The 22923-nt window shown below is 43.2% G+C and overlaps 1 protein-coding gene across 1 annotated transcript in view; it reads left to right on the top strand.

Moving 5' to 3' along the window:
• Window positions 1-22923, top strand: part of USP10 (ubiquitin specific peptidase 10) — a 70856-nt gene that overhangs the window by 33863 nt on the left and 14070 nt on the right. Inside the window, exons 3-8 of the mRNA XM_061173540.1 lie at window positions 5786-5846; window positions 10370-11431; window positions 20080-20171; window positions 20671-20780; window positions 21194-21249; window positions 21482-21585. Coding sequence (XP_061029523.1) covers window positions 5786-5846; window positions 10370-11431; window positions 20080-20171; window positions 20671-20780; window positions 21194-21249; window positions 21482-21585 — 1485 coding nt within the window. The remainder of the gene's footprint in view (window positions 1-5785; window positions 5847-10369; window positions 11432-20079; window positions 20172-20670; window positions 20781-21193; window positions 21250-21481; window positions 21586-22923) is intronic.

The raw sequence follows: 22923 nt of genomic DNA, 5'->3' as shown, positions 1-22923 counted from the left end.
CATGTCTCCTCATGCTTCTCTGTGGGTTTCTCCAGGAAATATTCCTAGGAATGGAGTTGCGGGGCTCTGCAAGGAATAAGCATCTTCAGTTTTATTAGAGACTGTGCGTCTGCCTTCTAAGTGGTTTTAACAGTCTCCCTTCCCATCAGCAGTGCATGAGGGTTTTTAGATCTCATTTTTTTAAAACAATTCTTCTTTTTCTTTTTTCTTTGGAGCTGCTTTGGGTCTTCGTTGCTGTGCACGGACTTCTCATTGCGGTGGCTTCTCTTGTTGCGGAGCATGGGCTCCAGGCACGCGGGCTTCAGTAGTTGTGGCTCGCAGGCTCTAGGCGTGCAGGCTTCAGTAGTTGTGGCATGCGGGCTCTGTAGTTGTGGCTCACGGGCTCTAGAGCGTAGGCTCAGTAGTTGTGGCGCATGGGCTTAGTTGCTCCACAGCATATGGGATCTTCCCGGACCCGGGATTGAACCTGTGTCCCCTGCATTGGCAGGTGGATTCTTAACCACTGCACCACCAGGGAAGTCCCTAAAAAAATTCTTGCTAATTGTCAGCATAGACATAGTTAAAATTTTTGTTAATCTGATGGGTAATAAATGGATTTTCATTATTTTAATTTGCATTTTCGAGATTACAAACAATTGAGCACCATTACATTACTCATATGTCTGTTGGCAGTGTAGATTTCTACTCTTCTGTTAATTACCTGGTCTATATCCCTTGTCCATATTTTTATCAAATGGCTTGTCTTTTTAAAAATTGATTTATAGGATTAATAATCTTCGGGAATACATTTTTAAGTTTTAATGTTAAATGTATTGATTTTTTTCCTCATGGTTTGTGGATTTTTGGTTTTTAAAAAAATATCTTTAAGAAATTCTTTCCTTCCTTGAGGTAATAAAGACATTTAAAAAGTTTTAAAGTTTTTGTTTTCAGTTTAGTATGTAATGAAACTGAGATTGCGGTGTTGATCGTGTGTGTGTTGGGGATGTTAACCCCCCCCCCCCACCCGCCCCCCGCCAATGGCAATAGCAAGTTGTCCCAGCACCATTCACCCTTTGCTGGGGTGCCACAGTCAGGCCGCACATCTCCACATGGGCTCAGTGGGTTCTGGTTCCCCTGTTTTAATTGCAGCAGCTTTATAATCAGTCTTATGATAAGACAGGCACCCTTTTATACTTACAGGTATTTTGTCTCTTACTCATCCATAATTCTTCCCTAGGAATTTATGATCAGCACTTGAAGTTCCATGAAAAATCCTATTGAAATTTCAATTGGAATTGTGTTAAAATTATGCATTAATTTGTAGGAGAGTTAACATCTCTATGATAGTTTCCTGAACAGGATTGTGCTATATATCTCCATCCAGGTCCTCTTTTATGTCCACTCTTCATGTGATTGATGGTTACTGTTTTAGTTTAATAAAAACTTATCTGGAACATTTTTTCAGATTGATGTTTTAAATATGAAGACTGTTGAAATTGCATTGAAAAGGAGAAAAGGGAGAAGTAAGTGTATATATTAAGTAAAATCTTAGTTAACTTTTAATGAAATCTAACTAGCCTTTTAGACTCCTTAATTTTGGATCCCTTAATAAGGGATATATTTGCATGCATATTAGATATTCATGTATGGAGTTCTTTTGTTTGTTAAAATGGGGCAGGAGAAGTTAAGTGCTTAAAATAGGGTTAGGGTCTGGGTGGGCCACCTACATGTGACCTTGGCAAGTCCTTGGCTCTGCACCTTGGCTTCTTGAATTCTAAAATTTTTTAGGATTGTGGAAGTAGGATTAAATGAGAGCATATTGAAAGCATTATGTAGGCTATGCAGATATAAGAAAGATGTATTACTTGTCTTCTTCACTTTAGGAAAAAGAAAGATATCAGAAGATAAAGCTTATATCAGGTTTTATTTTAGAAAATGAATAAATTCAGCTCAATGCCACCTCTGTCTCTTGTGTTTGTTGATGGGTATGAGCTGGGAAATAGTGAAAGCTGGATTATATATCGTATTTCCTCAGGCAATAAAATGTATCTATGCATTTTAGAATTCTGTGGAATAAGGATTGAAGTTTAGTCTTTTCTAATTTAAAAAACAGTTAGTTAGGACAAACATAATCAAATCCTATATTCCCCAAGTGTTAGTGTTAATTGAGGTTGTACTCTGTGTACTGTACTAATGATTCAAGTTTTAAACAGTTTCTGTCTTGACTCACACTAAAATACGGTGGTACTTGCTGGGAACACCACAGTCTAACTGTAACTGTGCTCTTTGTGATTAAGCGTTTAAAAAAACAGTAAAAGCCCAATTCTGTACTTTATAGCTTGTCTCAAGTGAGTGCGTGTGTGTGTGAGTTTGTGAGTGCCTGTTTGCAAGTAAGTGTCAGAATAAAAACTTGGGCTTTCCTGTGGTATGAAAATGGAGAATATACCATGTATCAGGTCTAAAGAGCTGGGTTCCTTTCTGCCTTTGCTACTTAAACAGGCTTGATGGTCTTGGGCAGTTTCCTCCATCTCATTGTGCCTTTTTTTAAAACTGTAAATTTGGAAAGTGGAGGATGCTTATTCACCTCACAGAAATGTTGGGAAGCCATTAATGTATTGTGTAATATTTCATGTGTACCAAATGTTAGTAGATATGAAGAATTTTGATAGTAAAGTTACATCAGACTTTTAAAAAATATATTTATTTATTTATTTGGCTGTGCTGAGTCTTAGTTGCAACACGTGGGATCTTCAGTTGTGGCATGCGGGATCTTTAGTGGTGTCATGCGAACTCTTAGTCGTGGTGCGTGGGATCTAGTTCCCTGACCAGGGATCGAACCCAAGCCCCCTGCATTGGGAGCACGGAGTCTTATTCACTGTGCCACCAGGGAAGTCCCCAGACTTTTTATTTGCGGAAGCTATAGTTGTGTGTCATCAGTGTTTGGGGGGAGGTATGACAAGTGTTGTCTGTCAGATTCACATATGGTCCAGCAACCTGCAAAAGAGAAACACAGGCTAATTAGCATGATTAGGCTGAGTTATCTTTCTCACTGTATAATTATTATAACACGGGGGCTGGATTATAATAGTAATATCATCACATGGGACATGGACTGCTTAATGGGGGTGGTGTGTGGTTGCACTGGTGGGTGAGGAATGGTTATCTCATTCCACTGCATCATCATTTGTTTGACCTTTTATCTCAGAGGTAAAATGATTGCACCTCATACCTTCACAGTTCCTTCCATGTGGCCATGGCATAAATTAGAACCCTGTCGTATATTTTTTTGGCTATTAGGAACTTTAAAGTATTTTTTCTCTGCTTGGGACCAAGGACTGAGAAACCAAATTTGAGAAATACAGGGTGTTAAAATGTAAAAATAGTCTAACTTTCTACAAAAGCATCATACCTCTCAACTGAGAGCCTTGATATCTTTTCTAAAGCTGTCTTCCAGTTGATAAGCCAGGGCAATTTAAAAATGAATTTCTCCAACTGGAAAAAATATACAGTATACTTACTGAATAAGCGTATTTTGAGCTCCAGTCATAATCCTATTATATTGGTGCTCAAAAATAGGGAGAGAATGCTAATTGTTCTTGAAACTTTCCAGAAACTCAACATTGGGCAACTCATACACCTCAACCAGCCGCGGAATAAACAAGCCCAGGATAGCATAGTCCAAGCTGTAGAGGTGTGTGCATGTGTGTGTGTGTATAGTGAAGCAGAGTTAAGACAGTTATTCTCAGTGGTTTGGTGTCTTAATGGGATTTCAGAAGGGAGATTCAGGGTTCATGAGGGTCTTTTAGAGAGAGCACGATAAATAGTGGCAGCACCAAAAAGATTTAAAAATATTACCTTCTTATTGAAGGGCACAAGTATTGACCTCACAGTATGGTAGCACTATTTTCCGACGGAGTCGCTTTGATTTTGTATCTCATATGACTAGACTTCCATTGTTTACGCTGCTCAGTTTGCATTTGTGTGTGAGATTTTATATTTTTGCTGTGCTTTTAAAATTCTCTATTCTTATAAGTAACTATGAGAACTTTGAACACTTCTTACACTTTTATTCTGCTGTGTATTTATTATACCCACTTACCACAGACTAAGGGGCATCTTACAAGTGACAGAGGTTCATTGAGTTAAAGGCGCCATGTACGAGGCTATAGAGTAAAAATAAAACACGCATTTTTTCTCTGTCTGAACTCACTCCAGCATTCAGTAATTCCCACAATTATGCACTTACCAGATTAGTAAATCAAAATAAGTGTTTCAAACACACTAACAGAAATGGTAGTATTGCCCTGGAGTGTGCCAGGTGCTCTGTTTTCAGATCCTGCCTCTACCGCTCTCTAGATTTTGTGGAGGTGCAGTGTGATTTTAAAAAACAAAGTAAAATACTTTGAGCACCTTACAACTGTGTAATTTTCATCACCAGGGGGCACCCTAGTATCACTGATGGAAACAAAAAGGCAGTTCTGTGTATGGGCGTTTGCTAAACGTCCTTCGTGACTGCCGAGGGACACCACCCTGATTTGTGGCTTCCCCAGACGCACCTTTCTGCTCCGTGTGTCCGTGCCAGCGGTAAATGCTGGGGCACCGGGTGTGAGCGTTTGGATGTTGTGTGGAATGGTCTTGCGCTGCAAGTGCCAGGCCACGTGCAGCCCACCTGGGCTTTGCCGTGATGAATGCTGGGGTGCCCCCGTGTGGTGGAAACTTGTGCTGCTCTCAAGTCCAGAAAGCGGTCAGTTCCTTTCAAATCTGCCTTTGTTTTCTTAGCTTCTTATTTGTCATTAATTCTCTGAGGCGAGAACTTTTATCTCTGTGATTGTTGGATTGACCCAGTAAGTTGATTGCAGAAAGCAGCTGAGGAGGCCACTTTAGTAGTTCCCAGACAGTCGTGGGCATGAGAATCTCATGGGTGCTTCTGAACATCGCAGACTCCGGCACCCCATCCAGGCACCCGAGGCCGTTGTACTGTGTGTGCTGCAGTGTGCAGACTTTGAGAAGTTCTGTGTTAGGATGTATCGATAATTGTTTTGTTCTTTTGTTCTGCTTTCAGGTAGCAATTATCCACTTACCTTACCCCTTCTCATCCTAAACTTTCTCATCTCAAACATATCCATTTGAAACATTTCTGACTCCTCTAAGTATTATGGAATAGCTAGGAAGGAAAATTTTGGTGTATTCATGATACCTTCCTGCATTTACAAAGAGCTCAGACACCTGCTCTTTTGCGTTCTCTCTTCCAAACAAGGAATGTGATCACTAGCCGTTAACTCAGTTATCTAAGGCACCCTGTGAAAAGGGAGCCACGGTTCCCAGGCTTTCCCTTCTCAGGGGTCTTGTCCACTCTCTGCCCCTGGGCCTGGTTCCTGCCTCTGGCTGAGTGGACATGTAGTGACGGTGAACGTCAAGCGCAGATGGTCACGAAGACTCTTTACCAGTGGATGGAGAAAGACGAGCACTGTTGTACTGGTGGGCAGTCTGCAGCTCCTGTGAAGTGAAGGGTGTGTCATGAGCCTTTTTTTGTAGTGGATTGACATGTCCATTGGAGCCCATTTTTATTTTTTGCCTCATTTTTGGATCTGTTTATTAACAATAAATGTTTGAAAGCATTCCGGTGGTGTTTTAAAATGAAGATGTTTAATCTTACTGTCTCTCTGTCTGTGTTATTTTGTTAAAAATAATGTCACGAGAAGTTGCATGGATAAAGTGTTTTAATGAAGGTTGCTTTAATGAAATAGCATGTTTTGCGTTTTAACAATTTGTTGAATTAAAATTTGTTTTCCGATTCCCTGTGCAGCTTCCTCCGTACGGTGGAGCAGTTCTGTGTGGCGCGCAGGCCACTGGTGAGCTACCCGATGGTAAGCTTGTGTTCTCCTTCATTCCCTGACGTGTGTGCTGGGTGGGCAGGCTTCCTGGAAGTGGTGTTCTCCTGTCGGTCCATACCTTTTGGATAAGCATTCCCTTATTGCTTGATGTTTTTGCTGTAAGCTATAGCAGATTTAATCACCGAACCACTTTGACTAATAAATTAAAGTTTATTCTGTGCTTCAGAGTGCCAGACGTGCAAAGGGGAGTTAAGGAAATAGTTGCTCATTTCTGTTTTTTCCTAACAGTCCTCAGTGACACAGATATATATTCCTTCATAGCCAAAAGCTCTTTGTAAAGGTTCTGAAGTGAGCTTTCTCTCTGGGTGCGCTGGCTGCTGGGTCCAGAGCTGGCGATTCTCTGAGCACGTGCTTTCTGCCTGGTTCAGTGGCAGCTCGGGTCTGTTGTCCTGCAGTTTGTGTTTATGTCCCCGTCTGTCACCAAGGCTCTTGGGAATTCAGGTGACCTCTTCACCTCTTGGCCTGTTATTGATTGATTGATTACCTCTGTCCCAGACACTGAGCTGATCAGTGGAGATGGCGGTTGTTGAGATGCAACCCTTTCGTATTATTTAAGTGCCCAGTGTTACTAACAGCAGGGGCCTTGCACGTGTCAAACCCGTTAGACCATTTTTCAGTTTGCATTGTTAAAGGTCCTCGCTGGCCTTGGAGAAGCTAAAAGCCTAACCTTTTCTTTGAGAGCGGGGATTTGGTTCCCTGTTTCTTTAGCCTTGTCTGACCTTGTCTGTCTACGAAAGGGTTTTATTATAGTTTAGATTTAAATATAAACCCTGAAAGGACTATGTAAACTTTATGTCTATAGTAAAATGAGAAAGTGATTGTATCTAAAATTATTAGCAACTTTGTAAGGAACGTAAGGGAGAGAACAGTTCCAATGATGGCTTAGGACGACAGTAAACTAAGCGATGCTAGAGGGACCCACGTGCCCTTGCAGGGCCACCCAGCCTCCAGAGTGGCTTTGTTATCTGTGGGTTGAGGTTCTCCCTATCTTCGTGCACTTGGCGCATAGGAGGTGTGCCGCAGGTGTTTACTCAGCGCTTAACAGATGTCTCATTATTTTCCCTGTCATAATAGTCCTTCCGTCCTGGTCCAGGTAGTGGCCTCACCATTTAGGCTGGAGATGGAGGCTGCACCTCCCCCTCCTCCCCTCGTCTGACCCCCCAGTGTTCCAATGCCACTCGCCTCTAATCCATTTCCTTCTTCTCTCTCTCGCCACATCCCTCCTTCTAGGCTGGCATCCTTGCTCAGTTATGCTTCTTGGCTCTTCTTTTTTTTCTTTTTTAATAATTATTTTTGGCTGCGTTGGGTCTTTGTTGCTGCGCGTGGGCTTTCTCTAGTTGCGGCGAGCGGGGCTACTCTTCATTGCCGTGTGCGGGCTTCTCGTTACGGTGGCTTCTCTTGTTGCGGAGCATGGGCTCTAGGTGCACGGGCTCCAGTAGTTGTGGCACGTGGGTTCAGTAGTTGTGGCTCGTGGGCTCTAGAGCGCAGGCTCAGTAGTTGTGGCGCACGGGCTTAGTTGCTCTGCGGCATGTGGGATCTTCCCGGACCGGGGCTCAAACCCGTGTTCCCTGCATTGGCAGGCGGATTCTTAACCACTGCGCCACCAGGGAAGCCCCTTCTTGGCTCTCTTTCTCCATTCTCTCCTCTCTCTTCTCAAGTCCATCTTTTAATCCTCCAAAAACACGGCTGCTCACACTGTTAGTGACAGGCCATCTTAAAGGCCCCTTTTCTCCAAGACCTTTTCTGCTCTGTTTCCGTTACTTCTGTTTCTCCTGCAGCGCTAGCTCGCTCTCCCTCCCTCTTTAGGCTGAGTTCAGCTGTGGGTGGCAGAGGCCACAGCTGATCCGTTTCTGTGTTTAGCAGCGGCGCAGTGTAGTGTCTGCCGTGCTGTAGACCCTCAGGATGGTCTTGAATGAACACCTTAGAGGGATTTCTGCTGCTGCTGCCCGCCATAGCCAGCGACTCATGCTCTGGCGGGGCTCCTGCACGGCGTGCCTGTTATACTGCTGCCTTTTGAAGTCAGTTCCCAAAGCGGGAAACAGCCCCTACTTCTCACCACCCACCCCATCCAGTTATCCTGTCGATTCCACTGACCTCTCTCTAGCTTCTGATCAAAATAGATCTCTTTTCCCTGTGTCAGGAAGCATTCTTTTTGTAAAGCTGTTGAGGCCTCATCTTACCCACCCTCTGCATTGTCATCTCCCATCTTAAATGTTTGTCTCCCTAGTAGATGTAACTCCTTGAGGCGGAGACGTTGCCTTACCTCTGTACTCCACCCCCCTCCCCGATAATAAGCGCTTTGCACATAGCTAGGTGCTCCGTGATTGTTGAATTGACTCACTAAGAGTTGATCGGAGAAATCAGCTGAGGAAGCCACTTAAGCAGTAGCTCTCAGACAGTCCTGGGCATGAGAATCTCCTGGGGGCCTCTGAACATCGCAGACTCCGGGACCCCAGGCCACTGTACCGTGTGTGCTACAGTACGCAGACTTTGAGAAGCGCTGTGTTAGGATGTAATTGTTCTATTTGAGCTGGTTTTCCTTCCCTCAACAAATCCACTGCCTGCATGACCCGAGTGCTCAGGAGCTTCCAGGCCTTCCACCACTCTTCTGGCCTGACAGGTTGGGCCTTGTCCTGACTTCTCTGCCCTGGAGTGCAGTGCACGTGTGTGTCCACGACCAGTGTTCCTGAATAAGAAAAGGAACTGTTCTGGGTAGGAATCGGACTTCCAGGGATGTGGTCAGATACTTTGTTGGGTAAATGTTTTGATGACAACTGTAGCATATTGAAATGGTTCCGTTAATGTCACATCACATTCTAGAATGTTTAATGATACGATAAGATTAAGAATTGAGATGTGAAAGGCACTGTGTCTATCGGAAATAATCAAAATCTGGCACGCGCTGCATGATACAGCACATACTAATTTTTAGTGTGATTCACAAGGTACATCACAGTCTCCAAAGGGCAGCCTCCTCATGCCGAGTGTCCTTCACTTCTTCAGGTACACCCATTTCAGTCCACTTAGCAGCACTGCACCCTTGAAACCTCACAGGATAGGGGATACCTGGAAGCAGACTGGACAGTTCACTTCTAGGTATAATAATAGAGAAATTAATTTCTCTGTGGTGATTGTTTTCAAAATAAGGAAACAATAGATCAGCTCTCAGGGGCCAAAGGATTCAAATTGTCCTATCGGTGGCTTTATAGTAAAGCCTGCCATTAGGCGTAACCATCATGAGTATTCTTTTTTCAGGAACTGTTTGTTTGTCAGGCTGTTGTATTCCTCCCACTCTCAGGGCGTGTGATATCAAAACAGACTGGAGAATTAGGAAACTGTTTAGGGCCCTGGCCCCTCTGTGGGGCTGTATTTTCTTCTCTAAAAAGACTTCCAAAGTAAAATGTATTCAGTTTTGTTAATAGAATATGATTATTTTGTTATGGTGATTTTTTTTTTTTTCCCCTTGAAATACATACCTTGGAAAAAAAGTGGGTCTCTTGTGCTAGACTTGGAGAAATCTTCAGTTATGCACGAAAAATGAGTTAAAAAGCGCTTGTCCATTCCTTAACTTCTAAATGTATAACTACTTCATCAGATATAAGATGACATTGGTGCTCGGTGTCTGTTGAAAGACTCAGTTGATTCTAAAACTCATCCTAATTTCTGAGATGTGACCTATGGAAAAAGTCCATGTTAGAATGGATAGAATATGTAGATGGTTGTCAGTGGGGAGAAAGTAATTGAAGGATTGCAAGGAGATTTTTAAAGGTTTGCAGTCCTAACTTTATCTTTTTGGGATTTTTGGAAGTACCTTCATTACCCATGGAGTTAATCCAGTATGAATTAATTTAGTAGAATTCACATGCGCTCATGTAAGGCCATTTTTGGACTTCAGTTAAGGTTGTCAGTAGAGAAGATCCGGGAGATGGATAATTTGAAAGAGTGCTTTTGTGTAATTCATATTTTTAGAATTACTAAATTACATGAATTAGAGAAGCCATACACACACATATATATATATATATATATATATATATATATATATATGGCATTGATTTTTAAGTCCCCATGTTAGTCATCTTGGTTTTTTAAAATTATTTTTTCCAAGATACATATGCCCTAGTCTCAGGCTTATAGAGTTAGCTAATAAAGTCAGATATCATTATTGAGGGATGTGTTTAGATAGGCAGAATATTATTTGTTTTCTATTATAATTTTGTTTTAATTTCTACCTTCTGAAAGTCTCCCTTAGCTACCCTGAGAGTGGAAAATAAATACAGGCTTCTGTATTTCATATCCCCAGGTTAACTATAATTTTGTAGTTATTATTTATTTCAGCAAATTATTTATTCAGCACAGAAATTAAATGTCATAGCTTCGTTAATTACTACTTTAGATTTCAGTTTCAAAAAGACATAATTACTGAGACTTTTATAGTTTGTATAGCTGTGTTCTTAACTAATGGGATGTTTACTGATCATTTTCTTTCTAAACAGGACAGGACTGTCAGAGAATTGAATTTGGTGTTAATGAAGTAATTGAACCCAATGACACTTTGCTGAGAACTCCCAACTACAGTATTTCAAGCACATTGAATCCTCAGGCCCCTGAATTTATCCTTAGTTGCACAACTTCCAAAAAGATCCCCAATGACATCGATAAAGAAGTGAACTACAGCCCAGCTGACTGCCAGTACCCAGGCTCTGCCCTCGCGCTGGATGGCAGCTCTAACGTGGAGGCGGAAGGTTTAGAGAACGATGGCGTCTCGGGTGGTCTTGGACAACGGGAGCGTAAAAAGAAGAAAAAACGCCCCCCTGGATATTACAGTTACTTGAAAGACGGCGGCGAGGGTGGTCCTTCCACAGAAGCCCTGGTCAATGGCCATGCCGGTCCAGCAGTCCCCAACAGTGTAGGCACGGAGGATGTGGACTCGATGGGTGATGTGCCCCCCGTGGGGACACCCAGGACTTGGGGCAGCCCCCAGGACACCACGGACTTCGTCAGCGACGCCGTGCCAGCTGGTTCTTTCCCCGGAGCCCTTGACAGCGGGGCCAGGACTGCAGGGCAGCCTGAGGGCTGCCCCGGGGCCAACTTGGAGCCCTCTCGCCTCCCTGCAGAGGCCAGCAGGGACACCCTGTTGAGGACAGCTGTGGCTCAGCCTGCCGTTGGGACCGATACTACTGAGAACCTTGGAGTCACTAACGGCCAAATACTTGAATCCTTGGTTGAGGGCACAGCTGCCAACGGGGTGGAGTTGCACACTGTGGAGAGCTCGGACTCGGACCCCGCCAAGGCCGAGAGCGGCCCCCCTCCCGCGGACGCCCCGGCCTCTGCGGCAGCCACCGCTCCTGCCGGTCAGAGTCAGCCCGCCAAGTCGTGGGCCAGCCTCTTTCATGATTCCAAGCCCTCTTCCTCCTGCTCCTCCTCCTCGCCTGTGGTTTCCATGGAAACTAAGTATTCCCCTCCTGCCTCATCTTCCCTGGTCTCTGAAAAGCAGGCCGAAGCCAAGGAAGGGCTGGTTCCAGTTTCAGAAGATCCGGTAGCCATAAAGATTGCAGGTATAGTTCAAAAGATACAAGTGTGAAGCCAAGATGGGAGCAGACAGTCTGGGCTAAAAACTTTGGTGGTATGTTGTTACCCAGAGCGGTAGTAGATTGATTTACCGTGTGTTAAGAGGAATTTCTGAATAATGCCTGTACCTTAAATGTTACTAGAAGTATAATGGTGTATGAGCAAAATGGGGTGGGGAGGGGTGTCCTACCTTTATGTTAAGTGGAAAATCCATGTCCGTTACCACTTTTTTACCAGTCCTTTTCTGTTGACAAATGACGTTTCCACTTCTTGCCTTTTGATCAAGCGATTGTGCTCCATTGTGTGGCTGTGTGATAGGCGGTCCCATCTGTTGTGTACCTTTGCTGTCATAACCCCTGATTTGGACTCACTTTGCATGGTTTCTTTTCTTTATTTCTCAGGATATAAGAAAGTATTTGGGGTGTTTTCTTTTTAATGCCTATTTTGGATTGAGTAAATGGATTTTACTCAGTTTTAACACACCAAGGCCAACTCTTGACAAGATGACAAAAACGGTAACAGTTTGGCCTAAAGTTAATGTTTTATTCGACATGCTGAGGCTCAAAAGTAGGATCAGTTCACAGTAAAACTATAAAGCTGCATGACTTGCGATTTTTAAAGTTGAAGTAGAAAGTCAGAAACAGGAGCCGTGTCTGTCTATACACGTCTAAGAAGCCGGGGCTGCTCTTCAGGCTTCATTGTTCCGAGGAGTTACTAGTAACCACCTCTTCAGGTTTTTGCCCCTTAGCCGAGTTAAAATTAGCTGTCTTATTTAGGCTTTATGTGATGTTTGCCGATTTAACATTTTGGTATGCCTGACAGCATTCATTACCAGGGTGAGGGTGAAAGCAGTCGCAAGATGCAAAATGCATACCCTTTTATGAATGGTCAGAAGTCCATCAAATATAAAACACATCCTTTTGATGGCAGTAAGATGACAGCAAGCAGTACTTTAAAATTTTTTTAAATGAGCATTTTATTTCTTATACAGAATACATTATTTTGAATAATCTAGGTGTCTGGAGTTCTCTTAAAATGAGAAGTTAATTGATAGATGAATCACCATTTTGGGCTTTAAAGTGATAACTTTTAGGTTATTTGGGTGAATTTTTTATTATAAATATTAAAATGCTAGTAATGTTTTATTGTTATTAAAATGTGTGCATTGCAAGGGAAAGCTGTCAAGGTCAGGAAAGGGAAGTAAAAGCCTTTGAATAGATCATTAAGTTAAAAGTTTATTTTTAGTCTGTAATGAGAGATACATGGTGTGACGCTTTTAAAAACGTGCATTCTGAGTTTAAAGTCAGAAGGCATTGTAATTGTATTTCTGTTCCTAAAAATTGCTTCACAAAGGAAAAACCTCCCATTCCTGGGAAATTTTCTCAGTCTTTATTTAAAATAAAGAAAAGATTCATTTTAAATGTTTTAAAGCATTCTAGTCATATGACTTTAAATGTGGTTTGATACGTAGTTTGCTGTGTATGTTAAAATCTAGTTGACCTGCTAAAATGTAATGTTAACCTGCTTTCTAAAACACTGTGAAGGGAATTCCCTGGTGGTCCAGTGGTTAGGTGCTTTCACTGCTGGCACCTGGGTTCCCTGGTTGGGGAACTAAGACCCTGCAAGCCTCATGGCATGGCCAACAACAACAAAAAAAAGAAAAGTAAATTAAAATGATGTGAAAGTGGGGGCTCTTAGTTATTTGTATTAGTGGAGAGTGTTGCTACAATCGAATCATTTTTGAATTGATGCAGTGTGTTCCTCCATTGCCGCGGGGGACCCCCATTTATTTTCTTAATTCTGTTTTTGATTAGGTCAGTTGTAAAGATGTTTTAATTACCTGAGCAGAAGTGTGGTTCCTTTTAAAATACTTCATTCTTTTGAGCCTGGTTATTGAACCTTAGAAATACACAGTGTAGTTGCTGACAGTTTTCAGTATTTCATGTTGTAAAATAATGCAGTGATAGTCACTCTTGGAATCAAACCGAGCTTAGGTAAAGAGGATTGTTTGGAATTTTTTCTTCTGTCATATTCTCCTCCTGAGAGGTTTTACTTTATAAAAACAATAAGGTAGGTTCAGTTTATTGTAGGTCAGATCACTACCACAGACTTCCCCTAAATGGGCACGCTTTTAAACGTAGGCCCACTTATTTTAAGCAGTATTTAACTGTGTGAAATTCTAGCTCCATTAAAAGATCTGTTGATGTTGGTCATCATAGAATTTGACTTGCATTAGCGTCTAAGTGGTTCTACTGAGAGAATAATTTTTGTGTTTATCATTATATTTATTAACTTTTGGGAAAGAAAGAGGAGGGAACAACAGTTCAGATAAGTTTATTCTTTTTTGAGTTCTTAGAATAATATAAATATCCACAGCCAGTTTTTGACCCCAGGTCATTCATTTTGGATGTCTGCATTTCTGGATCATCTGCCCTGTCATTAAGTCTGTGCTTAATAAATGCCAAGTTGTTTTTGTATAACCACAAGTGAAACACAAATTAGAAAGACAAATCAACTGTAAACAAAGAATAAGAATCACATAAAGCCTTTTGAAATGAAATATAGCCAGCTTTCACTTACCCATGGTCTGTTTACCCATTGCTGTAATGGCTTCTGCTTTTACCTTTTTGGTGGCAAGGCCGTCTTCTTGGTGTCATTTGTCAACATTTTTTTTGCATTTGCTGTTTTTCTTAAGTGTAAACTCTTACTTAAGAAGGAGATGGAAGGGAAGAGCACTTACTCTGAAACACCAAATGCCTTCCTTAACCTCGCAGGGAGCGTGAACCTGCACAAGAGGCCCGCGGGGTCCGTGTTTCAGTGAGTGGTTTGTGTCTGCGAGGGGATATATGCCATTTTTCAGTAGGAATAACTGAGCTAGGAGGTGAGCAAAAGAAACTTGAAAATCTTAATTCTTATAGCTTGTATTGAAAGCAGTTGCAAAACTTGAGGCACACCCCTGTTGGAGAGTAAGTATGACAAATACCAGAGAAGTAGGAGTGATCGCTGCCTGTGCTCCCTCCATTAGCTCAGGGTCAGAGTTTGAAATGCAACATATCCTTGTGATGAACATTACACTCTTCCTGGGTTTTTACTGAGGATCACTTGTCCTATCCCAAACCTAAATTGTATCAAATGCTTTCAAATCACAAATAGAGCTATTTTGTATTTTATATTTTGCATCAGTGTATTTTGTTTTAAAGGAGTGTAAATAATGGTGGGCGAGGAGAGAGACTAGGCCGAATGCCCAAATAGAAGGAGTTAAGATTCCAGCGTAAGAGAACGAGGTAAACTGAGGTCTTAGAAAGCTTTAAAAAAATTCTCTTCTGTGGGGGAATTGAGGTATCCAGTAATGTCATTTATTATGAATTTTAGTAAAACACACTTAATAGATGATTTTGCACAGTTTTATACCTAAAAATTGTTGCTGGAGAGAGCAACAAAATCACTACAAGTTGGATCCGCTCAGAAGAATGAATTCCTGGGTCCGTATTTATTGTAAACAAAAATATACCCCGATTGATCGTTGTTTTAGTGGTTTATAAATCCCGTTTATATTCAGTACTTTCCCTGTCCTTGGGAATAATTCTCCAACATTTTACGTTTTCTCTTCAAATTCTCCTAAGCAACACAGGCAGTGATCATGCAGCAGGCCCTGAGCTGAGGAGGTCCAGCACCTGTTTGCAGAAATCGCACTTGTGGGGTGAGAGTTCAGTCCATATCTAACTTGATAGGTGTATGTCCTTGCTAATATTTCTGTTATGTCTCTTTTAAAGAACTAAATGGACACTCCTCCACTTACAAAACATAAGTTGGTCTATAGCCAACGGGTAGTGGTACATTTTGGTCACTTTGCTGTCCTCCACCTGATGAGGTGACCGAGATAGCGTGTGTTCTTCCGAAGTGATGTAACGAGGAAAAGAGAAACACTTGGAGAATGTTCTGGACAGTTAGGAAGATGACAGAAAAACAGGTCAGCAGCATCAGAATGTCAATTACGAGCCAGTTACTGAGCCTTAAGAATCAGTGAAAGTTCTGCAGCTTTGCGTTTTCATGCATTTTAAATGGTAATATGACCTAAATGCTAATTTTAGGAAAACAAAATTTGATGCATAAAAATATGAGAATAATCATAGCTTATGTGGACTTAAAAGTTTACAATGCCAGTATTGCCATTGAGTTTATGGATCATTTCATTTGAATGATCTGTGGTTATGTATGTGGGCTACTATATATGTCAGTGTTTGAGCTGTTACGAAGGTGGAGATAATGGTTTCAGTTTTCATAGCTTTTATGTGATATGCAGTCATTCTGGCATTTTGTGCCGTGCCTATAACATCATTCCTGGGCAACCCTGCCAACTCCTGTGGAAAAGATGGCTTGAGGAGGCCACCTTCCTGAAGTTACTGTCTAAACAGATCTGAATAGTAAATTATACCAACAACAGTGGATTGAAAAGAAGGCCTTTGGGGGGAAAGTTTGTTTCTACAGTCAACTTCTGATAATTTGCCCTAAAAGAAAGTAAAATAGAAAACCAACAGTGATGACTTGGGACCATAGGTCAGATTTAAAGGTTCAACCTCAGGAAATACCCCCCTCTCTCTCTTCTTTGGCTGCCCTTCAGTGCTCATTGGACTTTAGCAAAATCTAAATGGAAACGGTGATGTTGTTATTATAAAAGGAACTTAATTAAATAGAGCCAACTGTTTAAGTTCCTTTTATAATAACAACATCACCGTTTCCATTTAGATGTTATACCAAAAAATTAAAAGCAGTATTCGTACTCGCTTGTCTGCATTCATGAATATTGACTTCTGAAATACAGCAGTAAGATTCATTTATTTTAGGAACATTCAGTAACGGGAATGGAGATTGTTTACAGGGATTAACATTGTCTTTGCACCCGTGCTGCTCGACTGGGTGGGAGAAGAGGAGCAGCGCACGGTGGGCTCCGTCAGACGTTCGCGTCTGGCTCAGTTTGTGGTCATTGAAATTCTTCAGGGGGAGGAACGCTCAATGTACAGTGTGTTATAACACTGAACATTTAAATTGTGTGATGTTTGGTTTTTAAGAGAAAATCTTAGGCAATAAGATATTTAATCTTAATTTTTTTACAACCTTTCATTCCTTTTGAAATGTGACTTTATTAATATACTGTATACTCACAAAATATTCAAAACTTAATTTTAAGGAATTGAAGCAAACATTTCTTTTTGGAGAACTGAAAAGTGTTGGTTCTCTCAAACTCTTTTTTTAAATATAAATTTATTTATTTATGTATTTATTTTTGGCTGCGTTGGGTCTTCGTTGCTGCACGCGGGCTTTCTCTAGTTGCGGGTGAGTGGGGGCTACTCTTCGTTGCGGTGCACAGGCTTCTCATTGCGGTGGCTTCTCTTGTTGCGGAGCGCGGGCTTTAGGCGTGTGGGCTTCAGTAGTTGTGGCACACGGGCTCAGTAGTTGTGGCTCGCGGACTCTAGAGCGCAGGCTCAGTAGTTGTGGCGCATGGGCCTAGTTGCTCCGCGGCATGTGGGATCTTCCCGGACCAGGGCTCGAACCCACGTCCGCTGCACTGGCAGGCGGATTCTTAAACACTGCGCCACCAGGGAGGCCCCTTGCTTCCCCTTTGAGAGTGGAGTTGGCCTGTCATAAATGATTGTTTTTAGTTTAACAAGATATGCATCCAAAACACTTTTGACTACGTATAAACATATTTTTGAGTCTGTTAAAACAGATGCATGGAAGGGAAGTTTCAGATAGATCTTGCATGCCTGCCCCTGATCATTTTCTTTCTGTTTTCCTTCAGTGTCTGTATTGAACAGGAATTGATATTGTCAAGCCACTTCCCCTCCCACCTTCACCCCTGCCCCCAACCCCGGGAGACTTTGCTTCCAGTATCATCAAGACAGTTGAGGTTGCTATTTCATTTCTTTCCCCACCGTAAACTGTGGTGAGTCTGCCCTTCCCTAGCTCCTTCCCTCTTGCGATCCTGGGAGCCCCTTAGTGACCCCCTTCTGTCTCCTCCTCAGCCAGGCTCCTGGCCAGGGGAGACTGCACGAGTGGTCTCCACTCTTGCTCTCCTCCTTGGGGCCCTCGAACGTGCTTCTGCTTCCACTCCTGATCCCAGCTGCCCTTTCCTTCTAGGTCACCATTACGGATTCTCCGCCCCCGGTCAGTTGGATGTGGGTGGTGCTTAGGGTTCCGCTTCTGAGCCACTGCTGCCAGAACGTACAGTTCAGGCCCCGAGCTGCAGGGTCCCGTGTGTGTTTGTGTGAGTGGAGATATGTTACTGGCTGGTCTGTGAGTGTCAGTGTACTGTTTACTGGTGTCTTCTGCGTACCTTTTTATCTGAGCCTCTAAAACTCTTAAAACTGAACTCCTTATTTCATCACTGCCCAAAACAGGAAAGAACCCGCTCGTCCTGTTGCATCTCTCTTCTGGGTGGAAGGCACCATCACCCAAGCTGGAGACGTCCTCCTGGTACCATTTGCTGTCACAGGCCCCTGGCCCCCTCAGGTTTCTCCAGTTCTTGGATAGGGCGGGGCATCCCCTCCACTGCCCCCACCCAGCTTAGCCTGCACTGTGTGGTCCCTTCTTCCCTGGTCTGCAAACCCTGCTACAGCAGGACCGCCGCTCAGTCCTCTCTGCACCTGCAGGTCTTGGTGCCCAGGCAAGGCTTAGCCAACTGCAGCGTGTCACTTATCAGAGGCCCTTGTGTTAGGAAGGCAGTTGGTTTTGAGTTGTATGATTATGTGAAAGCTTAATATTGTTTTTAGATAGAAAAATACTATGGCAAAGATTCACAGGTGTCTTGATGGAGCGTTCATTTGGGACTGATGCTTGTTTGAAAATGCACAGATATTTTGCAGAGTAACTATATGAAATAATTGCCATTGTGTGGCACGCATTGGAAATTATGGGCTGTTGTGATAAAATGGCTCAAAGACGGATGTAAAAATCCCCTGTGAGAAGAAGATCTTCAGCTTGTGGGGAAAAGTTAGTATCAGAAACCTTAGAGTAAAGGATCTTAAAGCAGAGTCTGTTGTCTACTGAGAGCAAAGAGCCCGGCTTCTGGGACCCAGGCTCGTATGTCAGCTCAGTCCTGTGCCCTGCACCAGTTCCCTAACCCATCTGGACCTCAGTTTTGTCACCTGTGAAATGGGGATGATAATGGTGTCTCTTTGACAGGGTTGTTAGGCCGATTATGAATAATACAGATGGAGCTCCTAGCGGTGTCTGTGCTGGGTGTCAGTCACGTGGGCGTGTGGTTCAGTTCTGTATCTGATCTGTTCCTCCGTGAAGGCCCAGCGCTGTGCCCCGTAGTGAGAGAGACAAGAGGACCTTGGCAAGCTTAGTCTAACTGAACAGATTCCATGGGTTCTCTTGAGTCGCTTATGTTTCACTTCTTAATAAATGGGAAAATTATTCTCTGTGCTTCCTCAGTTAGAGGCCAGAGGGCATTTACCCTCACAGCAGAGAGAGAGGGAGTGTGTGTGTTGACATTAGAATCTTGCAAATTAATTTCTTCGTTTAATTCTTAAGTCTGGCATCTGCCAGTGCAACTGTGTTTTTAGGAAAAAAAGGCTCCTTTTGTTTGAGTGATGCTTTGGGTGGGTGCTGATATCAGATGCGTGTTCCCTAGTACACAGTCTAAAAGTTACGGGAGGGGCTGTGTCGTGTGGCCGCACGTCATGGATTTGGGTACCGACTGTGCTGCCTGGCTCCTTTGAGGTCACAGGCAGGCGAGTTAACCTTGAGCCTCTGTTTCCTTTTGGTGAAAGCGGGATGGTTGGTGGTACTCTGGGATCCCTGAGGATTAAGTGCAGCGAGTTAACACTGTAAGTTGTAACGCGCTTGCCAAGAGTAGAAGGTAGCCAAAAATTGTGGCTGTCACTGTTAAAGCATTCGTAAGGGACATGGGGAGACCTTGTTATAACACATTTCTAAAAAGAAAAAGGGCCATTTACTTACCAATATTTAAAGCATTCCTTTGTAAAGATGGCATTCACAGCTATTTTAAGACTACGGGGAAGAGTGATGTCAAAAGGTGAATCTGAGGATAACGAAGCTTATTTCTAAATGGAATAAGGGATTTTAGTGTTCTGAGTGGGACTTCTGATGGAAATACAGTTCAGTTAGTAGGAGATCACTGCCCCTAAAAGAGGGATCACCACTTGCTGAACAGTCACCGAACACCCACTGTGATGTGCTGGGCATCCAGACGTGAATGAGACGGGTCCTGCACGCAAACGCCTTTCTGGATGGTGTCTGAGGACCACACGGTTAAGGAGGCCTGCCCAGCTGTCAGTGTTAAAAGAGCCTGTATCTTTTAATTCTGTTCCCTAATACTGTTGTGTCGTTTTTAAGCCCTTTCTGTTTCTTATTAAAACAGTCTTTGTGCTCCCTAGTGATATTATCACAGGAAGATAAATAAATGTCATCAGTGTTTGGGGGGAAATGTTTTTGAAAATTTTAACCATTAAATAATTACATGATGTGGAACGGAACGAAGCTGTAACACAGCCTGCCTTCCCTTTGGATGTGACGTGTGCTCTGTTGAAGGGGGTCCCCTTCCCAGAGTAGAGCGTGAGAGTTGTTCACGAGATGCCATTAACGTCTTCACTGTGCTTCCCTCTTTCAGAGTTACTGGAGAACGTAACCCTGATTCATAAACCAGTGTCATTGCAACCCCGCGGGCTGATCAATAAAGGAAACTGGTGCTACATTAATGCTGTATCCTTCTCAGAGGCTGTCCCCAAGGCTGGCTTTCTGCAGCTTTCTCTTCCTTGGGCACATTCGACTTAGTTCCGCTTCTGTGGGGTGTCAACCCCGCATTTTGAATCCAAAACCTCGGTTCCATACTGCCTATTAACTGGGCTATTCGTGACCAAAAAGAGAGAGATGATTTGTTGACCTGTGACTGACAGAATCAGGCAAGTTTCTCATTAAAATGGTCCTGAATAACAGGGCAGAGTGACGACTTAAACTGGAAATCCTGTGTTAATTGACTTGATTATATTGGTTGAATCCAGTCCTTATTTATAAACTACTTGGATATCACAAGGCAGTTATCCCCGGGATTATTTGGTTTATTCCCTTTTGTGTTTACATATCTAAGTCGTTCAGTGTCCTTGGCTTGCTTAGTTTTATATGCTCTTGTGTTTTACGTGCCTTTCCACAATTTGGAGCATCGGTTTTATTTCCTTTACGCTTCCTTACTACCGTCGTTTAGACACTGCAGGCATTGGTTGCTTGCCCTCCGATGTATCACCTGATGAAGTTCATTCCTCTGTATTCAAAAGTGCAAAGGCCTTGTACGTCCACACCCATGATAGATAGCTTGTAAGTAAGCTGCTGAAAATGTGTTAAGGGGTGGGCTTTTCCCCCTCTGATAATTAGATTCAAATAGCGAAGTTCTTGATTTCCTGCAAATGAATCCTGTAATTCTATTTTTTTTTAAATGTGCTGTTCATGATTTTCTGTGGAAGTTAACCAGAAATGGAATTGGAACATTGTTTATCTGTGTTCTTTAGATTCAGTTGAATAAATTTTAGTGTTTACCAAATTATATCGCTTGAAATATACCAAAAACTTATGTAGAAAAGATTTACGAGCTCACTAGCTATTATAGCATTGGTTATGTAAAGTTTGCTATCTTCATACTAGGTAACATTCTACTTAGCCATCAAAGCTTTTTAGTTAATAGTATGTATTTTTAAAAAAATGTACTAAACATTTTTTCCCCCCGTGTCTAGTGTTCGGCTAATGAATGAGTTTACTAATATGCCAGTACCTCCAAAACCCAGACAAGGTGAGTAGAAACGAGGGTTCTGATGCCATTACATTTTGGGAGTTATGAAGTCAGGTGACTGAGTTTGAGAAATTCAGGTTTGCTGGAAAGAAAATGTCTCTTTACATGCAGGTTGCTACACCTATACTATTCTCAACATTGGGCGGGTGTTGGGGGGAGTTTTGATGATTATGCCTTTTGTCATTTTAAGACTTCTTCAGTTGTAAAAATCTGTGTCCTGTTTCCATTGCAGCTCTTGGGGATAAAATCGTGAGGGATATCCGCCCTGGAGCTGCCTTTGAACCCACGTATATTTATAGACTTCTGACAGTTATCAAGTCGAGCCTGTCTGAAAAGGTTGGGACTGCCATTCCGTAGCCATTGTGAAGCTTGTGCCTTACCTGTTGTGTATTCAGTGCTTGCCCTCTGCTTGCAGTGTGGCGATTAAGTGGGTGTTCAGTGGATCTAGGCTTGCTCTGGAGTCAGTTGCTAGGATGAATTAGAGTATGGGATGATAATGATGGTAATCAGAGACAACTCGTGTCATTTACTGTGACCAACCACTGCTGTAAGTTCGTTCCATCCGTTAACTTACTTAACCCTGTGAATAAAGTGTGATTATTGTCTGCTTGTTCCATTTGAGAAAAGTGAAGTCATTGTCCAAGGTCACAGCTAAGAAGCGGCAGAGCCTGGCAGAGTTAGCTCCTTCACTTCCACACGGACTGCCCTGCAGCAGGGGCGGGGCCATCGGGCCAGGAACAATGGCGGCATTCAGGAGTGCTGCATCTTCTCCACGCTCCCTCGGGGCCTCCATTTTTAATCATACACTTTGCTGCTGAAGGCATGGGGCCAAGGGCCACGGAGGTCTTGTAAAGGGCCCTGACGGCGTTCGGGGTAAATCAGGGGCACCCTTTGCACAGTTAACCGGAGCGTTTTGTTCCCCCCCGACAGAGTTCGTGATGAGTCAGTACAAGCAATTGAAATGATGCTAGAAAAGGGGAATTCTTTAGGAAATATTCAAGAAAATTGTGTTAAAACTGACTAAAGTAACATTGTTTGCAGCCCCTTTGTTTCGAAGAAGAGGGAATACTCAGGGCACTGCAGCAGCATACCGCCAGGGCTCCTCATGTGCCCACGGCGTAGCCTTCGGTGTTAAGCTCAGGATTTGGGGGTGTTGCTAGTGTTAGGAAGGCGGGCATGGAGTAAACGGTGCCCTCTGCTTCAAAGAGCGCCTCGTCCAGTAGGGGAGTTAGATCTGTCATCTGAGGAAGCAGACAAGACAAGTACTAAGACAGATGAGTGTACAGGTGCTTTAGAAGCCGGGGTGGCCCCCAGCTCAGGGGGGGCAGAGGTGAAGCTCAGAATGCTTCTTGTGGTTGAGCAGCGCTGAGATCCTGCAGCTTTCACGGTCACATTACTTTTGGCTCGTTGGGGTCTGCAGGACCACCCCCAGGGTTGGGGATTCGCTGGAAGGTCTCACGGGACTCAGGAGCTGTTACCCGCAGTTCGGATTCAGTACAGCCCAAGGACACAAAGCAAAATCCGCACAGAGTAAAGACTCGGGCAACGTCTGCAGGAAACCTCGAGACTCCTCTCCGGGTGTAGGCACACAGGACTCACTCAGTTCCTCCCACATCAGGCTGTGGCAGCCGTGTGGCTTGTGGTCCACCAGGGAGGCTCCTCAGCAGCTCAGCC

The sequence above is a fragment of the Eubalaena glacialis genome, chromosome 18, assembly GCF_028564815.1.
Source record: "Eubalaena glacialis isolate mEubGla1 chromosome 18, mEubGla1.1.hap2.+ XY, whole genome shotgun sequence".
Classification (NCBI taxonomy): Eukaryota; Metazoa; Chordata; class Mammalia; order Artiodactyla; family Balaenidae; genus Eubalaena; species Eubalaena glacialis.
The sequence above is the reverse complement of the archived record's forward strand: the minus strand, read 5'-3'. Positions and strand labels throughout refer to the sequence as shown.